This window comes from Panulirus ornatus, chromosome 63, assembly GCF_036320965.1.
Source record: "Panulirus ornatus isolate Po-2019 chromosome 63, ASM3632096v1, whole genome shotgun sequence".
Lineage (NCBI taxonomy): Eukaryota > Metazoa > Arthropoda > Malacostraca > Decapoda > Palinuridae > Panulirus > Panulirus ornatus.
The window spans coordinates 9,002,988-9,018,434 of record NC_092286.1 but is presented as its reverse complement, the minus strand read 5'-3'; the positions used below and the strand labels follow the sequence as shown (position 1 = coordinate 9,018,434).

Below are 15,447 nucleotides of genomic sequence, written 5' to 3'. Positions count from 1 at the left end.
TTGTCTCAGGATGTTATTTTAAATGCATCCTTCAGTTCATTTTCAAATGAAGAGTTCAGAAAAAAACATTGTCCCTTATCCAATTCAATATAAGGAAAGTCATTGTTTGGAAAAAGTTTTCCAGTATTTGTGTTTTCTACATTTGTGTAAAAAAAATAAAAAGGTACTGTAGACCTGTCAAACTGCTTTTAAGCAGATACTTAAAATGCGTAAAATTCAGATTATTCCTCATATTACTCCTTGTCCTGAATGTGGAGTACCAGTTCATTTCAGGGATGCTTATTATTATGCAATCCATTTGCGGTTTGTCAGATTCCAAGCAGTCCCCTTTGTTACAGAAGATTTATACTCACCTTCAAGTTCCATTCAAGCTAGAATTACCCCTTGAGCATTCACTTCTTATCACCTTATACTATAAGTATTTATTTATTTATTATACTTTGTCACTGTCTCCCACGTTAGCAAGGTAGCGCAAGGAAACAGACGAAAGAATGGCCCAACGCACCCACATACACATGTATATACATACACGTCCACACACGCACATATACTTACCTATACATCTCAATGTATACATATATATACACACAGTCATATACATATATACACATGTACATAATTCACACTGTCTGCCCTTATTCATTCCTGTCGCCACCCCACCACACATGAAATGAAAACCCCCTCCCCCCGCATGTGCACGAGGTAGCACTAGGAAAGGACAACAAAGGCCACTTTCGTTCACACTCAGTCTCTAGCTGTCATGTATAATGCACCAAAACCACAGCTCCCCTTCCACATCCAGGCCCCACAGAACTTTCCATGGTTTACCCCAGACACTTCACATGCCCTGGCTCAATCCATTGACAGCACGTCGACCCCGCTATACCACATTGTTCCATTTCACTCTATTCCTTGCACGCCTTTCACCCTCCTGGATGTTCAGGCCCCAATCACTCAAAATCTTTTTCACTTCATCTTTCCACCTCCAATTTGGTCTCCCACTTCTCCTCGTTCCCTCCACCTCTGACACATATATCCTCTAGGTCAATCTTTCCTCACTCATTCTCTCCATGTGACCAAACCATTTCAAAACACCCTTTCTGCTCTCTCAACCACACTCTTTTTATTTCCACACATCTCTCTTACCCTCACGTTACTTACTCGATCAAACCACCTCACACCACACATTGTCCTCAAACATCTCATTTCCAGCACATCCATCCTCCTGCGCACAACTCTATTCATAGCCCACGCCTCGCAACCATACAACATTGTTGGAACCACTATTCCTTCAAACATACCCATTTTTGCTTTCCGAGATAATGTTCTCGACTTCCACACATTCTTCAAGGCCCCCAGAATTTTCGCCCCCTCCCCCACCCTATGATCCACTTCCGCTTCCATGGTTCCATCCGCTGCCAGATCCACTCCCAGATATCTAAAACACTTCACTTCCTCCAGTTTTTCTCCATTCAAACTCACCTCCCAATTGACTTGACCCTCAACCCTACTGTACCTAATAACCTTGCTCTTATTCACATTTACTCTTAACTTTCTTCTTTCACACACTTTACCAAACTCAGTCACCAGCTTCTGCAGTTTCTCACATGAATCAGCCACCAGCGCTGTATCATCAGCGAACAACAACTGACTCACTTCCCAAGCTCTCTCATCCCCAACAGACTTCATACTTGCCCCTCTTTCCAAAACTCTTGCATTCACCTCCCTAACAACCCCATCCATAAGTCAGGGGTTAGGGAGAGGACAAGAGCAAGGGAAGGAGTAGCACTGCTCCTGAAACAGGAGTATGTGATAGAGTGTAAGAAAGTAAATTCTAGATTGATATGGGTAAAACTGAAAGTTAATGTAGAGAGATGGGTGATAATTGGTGCATATGCACCTGGGCATGAGAAGAAAGATCATGAGAGGCAAGAGTTTTGGGAGCAGCTGAATGAGTGTGTTAGTGGTTTTGATGCAAAAGACTGGGTTATAGTGATGGGTTATTTGAATGCAAAAGTGTGTAATGTGGCAGTTGAGGGAATAATTGTTATACATGGGGTGTTCAGTGTTGTAAATGGAAATGGTGAAGAGCTTGTAGATTTATGTGCTGAAAAAGGACTGGTGATTGGGAATACCTGGTTTTAAAAGCGAGATATACATAAGTATACATATGTAAGTAGGAGAGATGGCCAGAGAGCGTTATTGGATTACATGTTAATTGATAGGCACGTGAAAGAGAGATTTTTGGATGTTGATGTGCTGAGAGGTGCAACTGGAGGGATGTCTGATCATTATCTTGTGGAGGCGAAAGTGAAGATTTGTAGGGGTTTTCAGAAAAGAAGAGAGAATATTGGGGTGAAGAGAGTGGTGAGAGTAAGTGAGCTTGGGAAGGAGACTTGTGTGAGGGAGTACCAGGAGAGACTGAGTACAGAATGGAAAAAGGTGAGAACAAAGGAGGTAAGGGGAGTGGGGGAGGAATTGGATGTATTTAGGGAAGCAGTGATGGCTTGCGCAAAAGATGCTTGTGGCATGAGAAGTGTGGGAGGTGGGTTGATTAGAAAGGGTAGTGAGTGGTGGGATGAAGAAGTAAGATTACTAGTGAAAGAGAAGAGAGAGGCATTTGGACGATTTTTGCAGGGAAAAAATGCAAATGAGTGGGAGATGTATAAAAGAAGGAGGCAGGAGGTCAAGAGAAAGGTGCAAGAGGTGGAAAAGAGGGCAAATGAGAGTTGGGGTGAGAGAGTATCATTAAATTTTAGGGAGAATAAAAAGGTGTTTTGGAAGGAGGTAAATAAAGTGCGTAAGACAAGGGAGCAAATGGGAACTTCAGTGAAGGGGGTTAATGGGGAGGTGATAACAAGTAGAGGTGATGTGAGAAGGAGATGGAGTGAGTATTTTGAAGGTTTGTTGAATGTGTTTGATGATAGAGTGGCAGATATAGGGTGTTTTGGTCGAGGTGGTGTGCAAAGTGAGAGGGTTAGGGAAAATGATTTGTTAAACAGAGAGGAGGTAGTAAAAGCTTTGCGGAAGATGAAAGCCGGCAAGGCAGCAGGTTTGGATGGTATTGCAATGGAATTTATTAAAAAAGGGGGTGACTGTATTGTTGACTGGTTGGTAAGTTTATTTAATGTATGTATGATTCATGGTGAGGTGCCTGAGGATTGGCGGAATGCTTGCATAGTGCCATTGTACAAAGGTAAAGGGGATAAGAGTGAGTGCTCAAATTACAGAGGTATAAGTTTGTTGATTATTCCTGGTAAATTATATGGGAGGGTATTGATTGAGAGGGTGAAGGCATGTACAGAGCATCAGATTGGGGAAGAGCAGTGTGGTTTCAGAAGTGGTAGAGGATGTGTGGATCAGGTGTTTGCTTTGAAGAATGTATGTGAGAAATACTTAGAAAAGCAAATGGATTTGAATTTAGCATTTATGGATCTGGAGAAGGCATATGATAGAGTTAATAGAGATGCTCTGTGGAAGGTATTAAGAATATATGGTGTGTGAGGTAAGTTGTTAGAAGCAGTGAAAAGTTTTTATCGAGGATGTAAGGCATGTGCACGTGTAGGAAGAGAGGAAAGTGATTGGTTCTCAGTGAATGTAGGTTTGCGGCAGGGGTATGTGATGTCTCCATGGATGTTTAATTTGTTTATGGGTGGGGTTGTTAGGGAGGTGAATGCAAGAGTTTTGGAAAGAGGGGCAAGTATGCAGTCTGTTGTGGATGAAAGGGCTTGGGAAGTGAGTCAGTTGTTGTTCGCTGATGATACAGCGCTGGTGGCTGATTCATGTGAGAAACTGCAGAAGCTGGTGACTGAGTTTGGTAAAGTGTGTGAAAGAAGAAAGTTAGGAGTAAATGTGAATAAGAGCAAGGTTATTAGGTACAGTAGGGTTGAGGGTCAAGCCAATTGGGAGGTAAGTTTGAATGGAGAAAAACTGGAGGAAGTGAAGTGTTTTAGATATCTGGGAGTGGATCTGGCAGTGGATGGAACCATGGAAGCGGAAGTGAATCATAGGGTGGTGGGGGCGAAAATTCTGGGAGCCTTGAAGAATGTTTGGAAGTCGAGAACATATCTCGAAAAGCAAAAATGGGTATGTTTGAAGGAATAGTGGTTCCAACAATGTTGTATGGTTGTGAGGTGTGGGCTATGGATAGAGTTGTGCAGAGGAGGGTGGATGTGCTGGAAATGAGATGTTTGAGGACAATATGTGGTGTGAGGTGGTTCGATCGAGTAAGCAATGTAAGGGTAAGAGAGATGTGTGGAAGTAAAAAGAGTGTGGTTGAGAGAGCAGAAGAGGGTGTTTTGAAATGGTTTGGTCACGTGTAGAGAATGAGTGAGAAAAGATTGACCAAGAGGATATATGTGTCAGAGGTGGAGGGAACGAGGAGAAGTTGGAGACCAAATTGGAGGTGGAAAGATGGAGTGAAAAAGATTTTGAGTGATCGGGGCCTGAACATGCAGGAGGGTGAAAGGCGTGCAAGGATTAGAGTGAATTGGAACGATGTGGTATACCGGGGCCGACATGCTGTCAATGGATTGAACCAGGGCATGTGAAGCGTCTGGGGTAAACCATGGAAAGTTCTGTGGGGCCTGGATGTGGAAAGGGAGCTGTGGTTTCGGTGCATTATACATGACAGCTAGAGACTGAGTGTGAATGAATGGGGCCTTTGTTGTCTTTTCCTAGCGCTACCTCGCACACATGAGGGGGGAGGGGGTTGTTATTCCATGTGTGGCGAGGTGGTGATGGGAATAAATAAAGGCAGACAGTATGAATTATGTACATGTGTATATATGTATATGTCTGTGTGTGTATATATATGTGTACATTGAGATGTATAGGCATGTATATTTGCGTGTGTGGACGTGCATGTATATACATGTGTATGTGGGTGGGTTGGGCCATTCTTTCATCTGTTTCCTTGCGCTACCTCGCTAACGCGGGAGACAGTGACAAAGCAAAATAGATAAAATACTTCCCACGTATTCCCTGCGTGTCGTAGAAGGCGACTAGAAGGGGAGGGAGCTGAAGCTGCCATGCATATGTTTGTGGATGAACTTAATGCTGTCTTGAATAGCTTTGTGGATGGCTTTCAGTGATATTTTCTATTTCAGGCAGTCATTTTTTCTTACATTAACTTAATTGACATGTACAGCACCAAAGTGGTATACAGGCATGTATAGACATAAGTAATGACAGGGTCACTGTGGAAGATTTCTTGGAGATGACATGGTGGATGTAGATAGGTAGATATATAAATTCATAGGAATGCAGAACCAGGAGAATGGATGCATTAAAGAATAGAAAGGTTTTATGGAGAGCTAGACTTTTAAGAGGGTAATATAAGTCAGTAAGGGATGGGAAAAATTTTTGATCCAGATGTGTAATACAAAAAAAGACAACTGAGGTGGTGTGGTTAGAGAGAGAGAGAGAGAGAGAGAGAGAGACTTAATGGGAAAGTTATAGTGTATAAGAGTGAAGATGCATTTGGAAAGGATTAAGAGATGGAGGAACATGGGATATGTATATTGACTATAGCATATATAGAATTTTCAAAAAGTCTTTTCTAGAAAAAATAACGTTCACTGGTAAAGTAAATTGTATGGGATTATCTTATTTAGAATGATTATCATTGTAGTTCTTTACTGTTGCAGATTGTACAAATGGAGTTGAGTGGTGAAAGTAGTAGTAGCACTGCTCTGACTGCACCAACAAACATAACATCTGACTCTACCTCTACAGCTAGCATCACACCGAGCACAACAGCTGTTCTCAATCAGATGTTACAAGTTAGTTCAGAAAGCCTGTAAATGATTTATACTCTAGCAAAACTACACATGTAATGTGCAGTTTGTATTAGACGATAATTATGGGTTTGCTCATGATTATTGTTGTTTCAGTTGAATTTATTAAGTACATTTTTCAAGTAGAAAATTAACAGAGGTTTCAATTCATTGATTACTTGTTCTACAGGTACTGTGTGCATGTCTTGGTGCCATCCGTTCCTTAGGCCCAGACTTAACTGACCTCTTATGTGGACCTGGGATAGATGTGGGAGCATGGCTACTTTTCTTCCATCCATCCTTCCGTCCTGTGTCTGCTCATGATCCTAGTGCTCAGCCCAGTTTGGCCTCACTGACATCTGTTCTAGATTTGTATGACAGTCATGCTTCCAAGGTAAGTTAGATTTATATATTTGAAAGATGCCTTTCCTAATTGTATAGAGTGGATGCAAATTTATGCCCATACGTTTGGGGATGCAAGAGGCATTCACTGGATAGAATGAAGTGAGTGGGAGGCAGCTTATTTTCCATGGCTGAAGCAAGAGCATATGAAGTGGTTAAGGTAAATCATGGAGTAGTCCATTTATTCCTAATGTTACGTCACTAAAATGGAAAATGCATCGGGGGTGGGTACAACAAGTTCTTAAAATAAATTTTTTCTTTCTGCCTCACCTACATCTGGTATTCTGTCCACAGAAATACAGTTTCTTGTCACGCATAACACTTGACAATGCCTAAATCACACAACTCATTCTTTATAACTGTAGATTTTTCCAGCGGCGAGTGCTATGAGCTAGCCCTGCCTTTTGGCAAAATGTTGGGAGGAATAGATAGAAGTAGTAGATAGGAACATTATGTTGGGAGGAATAGCTAGAAGTAGTAGATAGGAACATTATGTTGGGAGGAATAGATAGAAATAGTAGATAGGAACATTAAACAGGAGCATTAGGTAGCAGTAGAAGGGAGGAATATTAGAATTCGAATCTGTGGTCAAAATCTAAAAATTCTTATAATTAGTCGAGTAATTAGCTTAATTTAAATTTTATCATAATTACTCCAGGTGCTAATTAACCGGTTAATATCATGAACTACAGTCTTTGACTCGAAATACTTAAATACCATATAAAGTAACATCTATACACAGATTTTCATTAAAATCTAAGGAAGTTGAAAATCTGATAAAAAAAAAAAAAAAATGCAAAGCCTTGGATTTTTCTTGATTTTTTTGAAAAAATAGATTTTCTTCAAATTTTCAGCATAGATACTTTTATGTATGCTGAATACGAATCTGTGGTCAAAATCTAAAAATTCGTATAATTAGTCGAGTGATTAGTTTAATTTATGTTTTATCATAATTACTCCAGGTGCTAATTAACCGGTTAATATCATGAACTACAGTCTTTTGACTCGAAATACTTAAATGCCATATAAAGTAACAGCTATACACAGATTTTCATTAAAATCTAAGGAAGTTGAAAATCTGAGAAAAAAAAGTACAAGGCCTTGGATTTTTCTTGATTTTTTTTGAAAAAATAGATTTTCTTCAAATTTTCAGCATAGATACTTTTATGTATGCTGAATACGAATCTGTGGTCAAAATCTAAAAATTCGTATAATTAGTCGAGTAATTAGCTTAATTTAAATTTTATCATAATTACTCCAGGTGCTAATTAACCAGTTAATATCATGAATTACAGTCTTTTGACTCGAAATACTTAAATACCACATAGAATAATATCTATACACGGATTTTAATTAAAATATAAGGAAGTTGAAAATCTGAGCAAAAAAAATGCCAGGCTATAGCGTTGGGTTTTTCTTGATTTTTTTGAAAAAATAGATTTTCTTCAAATTTTCAGCATAGATACTTTTATGTATGCTGAAGACGAATCTGTGGTCAAAATCTAAAAAATCGTATAATTAGTCTTGTAATTAGTATTTAGATTTTATAATTACTCCAGGTGTTAATTAATCGGTTAATATCATGAACTAATGTCTTTTGAATCGAAATACTTAAATGCCATATAAAGTAACATGTATACACAGATTTTCATTAAAATCTAACGAAGTTGAAAATCTGATAAAAAAAAAAGAATGCCAGGCTATAGCCTTGGATTTTTCTTGATTTTTTTGAAAAAATAGATTTTCTTCAAATTTTCAGCATAGATACTTTTTTGTATGCTGAATACGAATCCGTGGTCAAAATCTAAAAATTCGTATAATTAGTCGAGTAATTAGCTTAATTTGAATTTTATTATAATTACTCCAGGTGCTAATTAACCGGTTAATATCATGAATTACAGTCTTTTGACTCGAAATAATTAAATACTATATAAAGAAACATCTATACACAGATTTTCATGAAAAACTAAGGAAGTTGAAAATCTGAGCAAAAAAAATGCAAGGCTATAGCCTTGGATTTTTCTTGATTTTTTTGGAAAAATAGATTTTCTTCAAATTTTCAGCATAGATACTTTTATGTATGCTGAATACGAATCTGTGGTCAAAATCTAAAAATTCGTATTATTAGTCGAGTAATTAGCTTAATTTAAATTTTATCATAATTACTCCAGGTGCTAATTAACCAGTTAATATCATGAATTACAGTCTTTTGACTCGAAATACTTAAATACCACATAAAATAATATCTATACACGAATTTTCATTAAAATCTAAGGAAGTTGAAAATCTGAGCAAAAAAAAATGCAAGGCTATAGCCTTGGATTTTTCTTGATTTTTTTGAAAAAATAGATTTTCTTCAAATTATCAGCATAGTTACTTTTATGTATGCTGAATACGAATCTGTGGTCAAAATCTAAAAATTCGTGTAATTAGTCGAGTAATTTGCTTTTAAATTTTATCATAATTAATCCAGGTGCTAATTAACCGGTTAATATCATGAACTACAGTCTTTTGACTCGAAATACTTAAATACCATATAAAGTAACATCTATACACAGATTTTCATTAAAATCTAGGGAAGTTGAAAATCTGATAAAAAAAAAATGCAAGGCTATAGCCTTGGATTTTTCTTGATTTTTTTGAAAAAATAGATTTTCTTCAAATTTTCAGCATAGATACTTTTATGTATGCTGAATACGAATCTCTGGTCAAAATCTAAAAATTCGTATAATTAGTCGAGTAATTAGCGTAATTTTAATTTTATAATTGCTCCAGGTGCTAATTAACCGGTTAATATCATGAACTACAGTCTTTTGACTTGAAATACTTAAATACTATATAAAGTAACATGTATATACAGATTTTCATTAAAATCTAAGGAAGTTGAAAATCTGATAAAAAAAAATACAAGGATTTTAATTGATTTTTTTGAAAAAATAGATTTTCTTCAAATTTTCAGCATAGATACTTTTATGAATGCTGAATACGAATCTGTGGTCAAAATCTAAAAATTCGTATAATTAGTCGAGTAATTAGCGTAATTTGAATTTTATCATAATTGCTCCAGGTGCTAATTAACCGGTTAATATCATGAACTACAGTCTTTTGACTCGAAATACTTAAATACCATATTAAGTAACATCTATACACAGATTTTCATTAAAATCTAAGGAAGTTGAAAATCTGATAAAAAAAAAATGCAAGGCTATAGCCTTGGATTTTTCTTGATTTTTTTGAAAAAATAGATTTCCTTCAAATTTTCAGCATAGATACTTTTATGTATGCTGAATACGAATCTGTGGTCAAAATCTAAAAATTCGTATAATTAGTCGAGTAATTAGCTTAATTTAAATTTTTTCATAATTACTCCAGGTGCTAATTAACCGGTTAATATCATGAACTACAGTCTTTTGACTCGAAATACTTAAATACCATATAAAATAACATCTATACACAGATTTTCATTAAAATGTAAGGAAGCTGAAAATCTCAGCAAAAAGATGCCTTGGATTTTTCTTGATTTATTGGAAAAAATAGATTTTCTTCAAATTTTCAGTATAGATACTTTTATGTATGGTGAATACGAATCTGTGGTCAAAATTTAAAAATTCGTATAATTAGACGAGTAATTAGGGTAATTTAGATTTTATCATAATTCCACCAGGTGCTAATTAACCGGTTAATATCATGAACTACAGTCTTTTGACTCGAAAAACTTAAATACCATAGATACTTTTATGTATGCTGAATGCGAATCAGTTATCAAAATCTAAAAATTCGTATAATTAATCGAGTAATTAGCTTAATTTAAATTTTATCATAATTACTCCAGGTGCTAATTAACCGGTTAATATCATGAACTACAGTCTTTGACTCGAAATACTTAAATACTATATAAAGAAACATCTATACACAGATTTTCATTAAAATCTAAGGAAGTTGAAAATCTGAGAAAAAAAATGCAAGGCTATAGCCTTGGATTTTTCTTGATTTTTTTGAAAAAATAGATTTTCTTCAAATTTTCAGCATAGATACTTTTATGTATGCTGAATACGAATCTGTGGTCAAAATCTAAAAATTCGTATAATTAGTCGAGTAATTAGCTTAATTTAAATTTTATCATAATTACTCCAGGTGCTAATTAACCAGTTAATATCATGAATTACAGTCTTTTGACTCGAAATACTTAAATACCACATAAAATAATATCTATACACGAATTTTCATTAAAATCTAAGGAAGTTGAAAATCTGAGCAAAAAAAATGCAAGGCTATAGCCTTGGATTTTTCTTGATTTTTTTGAAAAAATAGATTTTCTTCAAATTTTCAGCATAGATACTTTTATGTATGCTGAATACGAATCTGTGGTCAAAATCTAAAAATTCGTATAATTAGTCGAGTAATTAGCTTAATTTAAATTTTATCATAATTACTCCAGGTGCTAATTAACCGGATTAATATCATGAACTACAGTCTTTTGACTCGAAATACTTAAATACCATATAAAGTAACATCTATACACAGATTTTCATTAAAATCTAAGGAAGTTGAAAATCTGAGCAAAAAAAATGCAAGGCTATAGCCTTGGATTTTTCTTGATTTTTTTGAAAAAATAGATTTTCTTCAAATTTTCAGCATAGATACTTTTATGTATGCTGAATACGAATCTGTGGTCAAAATCTAAAAATTCGTATAATTAGTCGAGTAATTAGCTTAATTTAAATTTTATCATAATTACTCCAGGTGCTAATTAACCGGTTAATATCATGAACTACAGTCTTTTGACTCGAAATACTTAAATACCATATAAAGTAACATCTATACACAGATTTTCATTAAAATCTAAGGAAGTTGAAAATCTGAGCAAAAAAAATGCAAGGCTATAGCCTTGGATTTTTCTTGATTTTTTTGAAAAAATAGATTTTCTTCAAATTTTCAGCATAAATACTTTTATGTATGCTGAATACGAATCTGTGGTCAAAATCTAAAAATCCATATAATTAGTCGAGTAATTAGCTTAATTTAATTTTATCATAATTACTCCAGGTGCTAATTAACCAGTTAATATCATGAACTACAGTCTTTTGACTCGAAATACTTAAATACCATATAAAGTAACATCTATACACAGATTTTCATTAAAATCTAAGGAAGTTGAAAATCTGAGCAAAAAAAATGCAAGGCTATAGCCTTGGATTTTTCTTGATTTTTTTGAAAAAATAGATTTTCTTCAAATTTTCAGCATAGATACTTTTATGTATGCTGAATACGAATCTGTGGTCAAAATCTAAAAATTCGTATAATTAGTCGAGTAATTAGCTTAATTTAAATTTTATCATAATTACTCCAGGTGCTAATTAACCGGTTAATATCATGAACTACAGTCTTTTGACTCGAAATACTTAAATACCATATAAAGTAACATCTATACACAGATTTTCATTAAAATCTAAGGAAGTTGAAAATCTGAGCAAAAAAAATGCAAGGCTATAGCCTTGGATTTTTCTTGATTTTTTTGAAAAAATAGATTTTCTTCAAATTTTCAGCATAGATACTTTTATGTATGCTGAATACGAATCTGTGGTCAAAATCTAAAAATTCGTATAATTAGTCGAGTAATTAGCTTAATTTAAATTTTATCATAATTACTCCAGGTGCTAATTAACCAGTTAATATCATGAATTACAGTCTTTTGACTCGAAATACTTAAATACCACATAAATAACATCTATACACAGATTTTCATTAAAATCTAAGGAAGTTGAAAATCTGAGCAAAAAAAATGCAAGGCTATAGCCTTGGATTTTTCTTGATTTTTTTGAAAAAATAGATTTTCTTCAAATTTTCAGCATAGATACTTTTATGTATGCTGAATACGAATCTGTGGTCAAAATCTAAAAATTCGTATAATTAGTCGAGTAATTAGCTTAATTTAATTTTATCATAATTACTCCAGGTGCTAATTAACCAGTTAATATCATGAACTACAGTCTTTTGACTCGAAATACTTAAATACCATATAAAGTAACATCTATACACAGATTTTCATTAAAATCTAAGGAAGTTGAAAATCTGAGCAAAAAAAATGCAAGGCTATAGCCTTGGATTTTTCTTGATTTTTTTGAAAAAATAGATTTTCTTCAAATTTTCAGCATAGATACTTTTATGTATGCTGAATACGAATCTGTGGTCAAAATCTAAAAATTCGTATAATTAGTCGAGTAATTAGCTTAATTTAAATTTTATCATAATTACTCCAGGTGCTAATTAACCAGTTAATATCATGAACTACAGTCTTTTGACTCGAAATACTTAAATACCATATAAAAGTAACATCTATACACAGATTTTCATTAAAATTAAGGAAGTTGAAAATCTGAGGAAAAAAAATGCAAGGCTATAGCCTTGGATTTTTCTTGATTTTTTGAAAAAATAGATTTCCTTCACATTTTCAGCATAGATACTTTTATGTATGGTGAATACGAATCTGTGGTCAAAATCTAAAAATTCGTATAATTAGTCGAGTAATTAGCTTAATTTAAATTTTATCATAATTACTCCAGGTGCTAATTAACCAGTTAATATCATGAACTACAGTCTTTTGACTCGAAATACTTAAATACCATATAAAGTAACATCTATACACAGATTTTCATTAAAATCTAAGGAAGTTGAAAATCTGAGCAAAAAAAAGCAAGGCTATAGCTTCATTAAAATCTAAGGAAGTTGAAAATCTGATAAAAAAAAAGCAAGGCTATAGCCTTGGATTTTTCTTGATTTTTTTGAAAAAATAGATTTTCTTCAAATTTTCAGCATAGATACTTTTATGTATGCTGAATACGAATCTGTGGTCAAAATCTAAAAATTCGTATAATTAGTCTAGTAATTAGCTTAATTTATATTTTATCATAATTACTCCAGGTGCTAATTAACCGGTTAATATCATGAACTACAGTCTTTTGACTCGAAATACTTAAATGCCATATAAAGTAACAGCTATACACAGATTTTCATCAAAATCTAAGGAAGTTGAAAATCTGAGAAAAAAAAATACAAGGCTATAGCCTTGGATTTTTCTTGATTTTTTTGAAAAAATAGATTTTCTTCAAATTTTCAGCATAAATACTTTTATGTATGCTGAATACGAATCTGTGGTCAAAATCTAAAAATCCGTATAATTAGTCGAGTAATTAGCTTAATTTAAATTTATCATAATTACTCCAGGTGCTAATTAACCAGTTAATATCATGAATTACAGTCTTTTGACACGAAATACTTAAATACCACATAAATAATATCTATACACAGATTTTCATTAAAATCTAAGGAAGTTGAAAATCTGAGCAAAAAAAATGCAAGGCTATAGCCTTGGATTTTTCTTGATTTTTTTGAAAAAATAGATTTTCTTCAAATTTTCAGCATAGATACTTTTATGTATGCTGAATACGAATCTGTGGTCAAAATCTAAAAATCCATATAATTAGTCGAGTAATTAGCTTAATTTAATTTTATCATAATTACTCCAGGTGCTAATTAACCAGTTAATATCATGAATTACAGTCTTTTGACTCGAAATACTTAAATACCATATAAAGGAACATCTATACACAGATTTTCATTAAAATCTAAGGAAGTTGAAAATCTGAGCAAAAAAAATGCAAGGCTATAGCCTTGGATTTTTCTTGATTTTTTTGAAAAAATAGATTTTCTTCAAATTTTCAGCATAGATACTTTTATGTATGCTGAATACGAATCTGTGGTCAAAATCTAAAAATTCGTATAATTAGTCGAGTAATTAGCATTTAAATTTTATCATAATTACTCCAGGTGCTAATTAACCAGGTTAATATCATGAACTACAGTCTTTTGACTCGAAATACTTAAATACCATATAAAGTAACATCTATACACAGATTTTCATTAAAATCTAAGGAAGTTGAAAATCTGAGCAAAAAAAATGCAAGGCTATAGACTTGGATTTTTCTTGATTATTTTGAAAAAATAGATTTTCTTCAAATTTTCAGCATAGATACTTTTATGAATGCTGAATACGAATCTGTGGTCAAAATCTAAAAATTCGTATAATTAGTCTAGTAATTAGCTTAATCTAAATTTTATCATAATTATTCCAGGTGCTAATTAAGCAGTTAATATCATGAATTTCAGTCTTTTGACTCGAAATACCTAAATACCACATAAAATAATATCTATACACGAATTTTCATAAAAATCTAAGGAAGTTGAAAATCTAAGCAAAAAAAATGCAAGGCTATAGCCTTGGATTTTTCTTGATTTTTTTGAAAAAATAGATTTTCTTCAAATTTTCAGCATAGATACTTTTATGTATGCTGAATACGAATCTGTGGTCAAAATCTAAAAATTCGTATAATTAGTCGAGTAATTAGCTTAATTTAATTTTATCATAATTACTCCAGGTGCTAATTAACCAGTTAATATCATGAACTACAGTCTTTTGACTCGAAATACTTAAATACCATATAAAGTAACATCTATACACAGATTTTCATTAAAATCTAAGGAAGTTGAAAATCTGAGCAAAAAAAAATGCAAGGCTATAGCCTTGGATTTTTCTTGATTTTTTGAAAAAATAGATTTTCTTCAAATTTTCAGCATAGATACTTTTATGTATGCTGAATACGAATCTGTGGTCAAAATCTAAAAATTCGTATAATTAGTCGAGTAATTAGCTTAATTTAAATTTTATCATAATTACTCCAGGTGCTAATTAACCGGTTAATATCATGAATTACAGTCTTTTGACTCGAAATACTTAAATACCATATAAAGTAACATCTATACACAGATTTTCATTAAAATCTAAGGAAGTTGAAAATCTGAGCAAAAAAAATGCAAGGCTATAGCCTTGGATTTTTCTTGATTTTTTTGAAAAAATAGATTTTCTTCAAATTTTCAGCATAGATACTTTTATGTATGCTGAATACGAATCTGTGGTCAAAATCTAAAAATTCGTATAATTAGTCGAGTAATTAGCTTAATTTAAATTTTATCATAATTACTCCAGGTGCTAATTAACCAGTTAATATCATGAACTACAGTCTTTTGATTCGAAATACTTAAATACCATATAAAGTAACATCTATACACAGATTTTCATTAAAATCTAAGGAAGTTGAAAATCTGAGCAAAAAAAAATGCAAGGCTATAGCCTTGGATTTTTCTTGATTTTTTTGAAAAAATAGATTTTCTTCAAATTTTCAGCATAGATACTTTTATGTATGCTGAATAC

General features: G+C 33.2%; 1 protein-coding gene across 1 annotated transcript in view; it reads left to right on the top strand.

Annotated features, from left to right (window-relative positions):
* Nup188 (nuclear pore complex protein Nup188) overlaps positions 1-15,447 on the top strand; it is a 90,657-nt gene that overhangs the window by 57,399 nt on the left and 17,811 nt on the right. The window contains exons 25-26 of the mRNA XM_071656622.1: positions 5,649-5,783; positions 5,968-6,171. Coding sequence (XP_071512723.1) covers positions 5,649-5,783; positions 5,968-6,171 — 339 coding nt within the window. The remainder of the gene's footprint in view (positions 1-5,648; positions 5,784-5,967; positions 6,172-15,447) is intronic.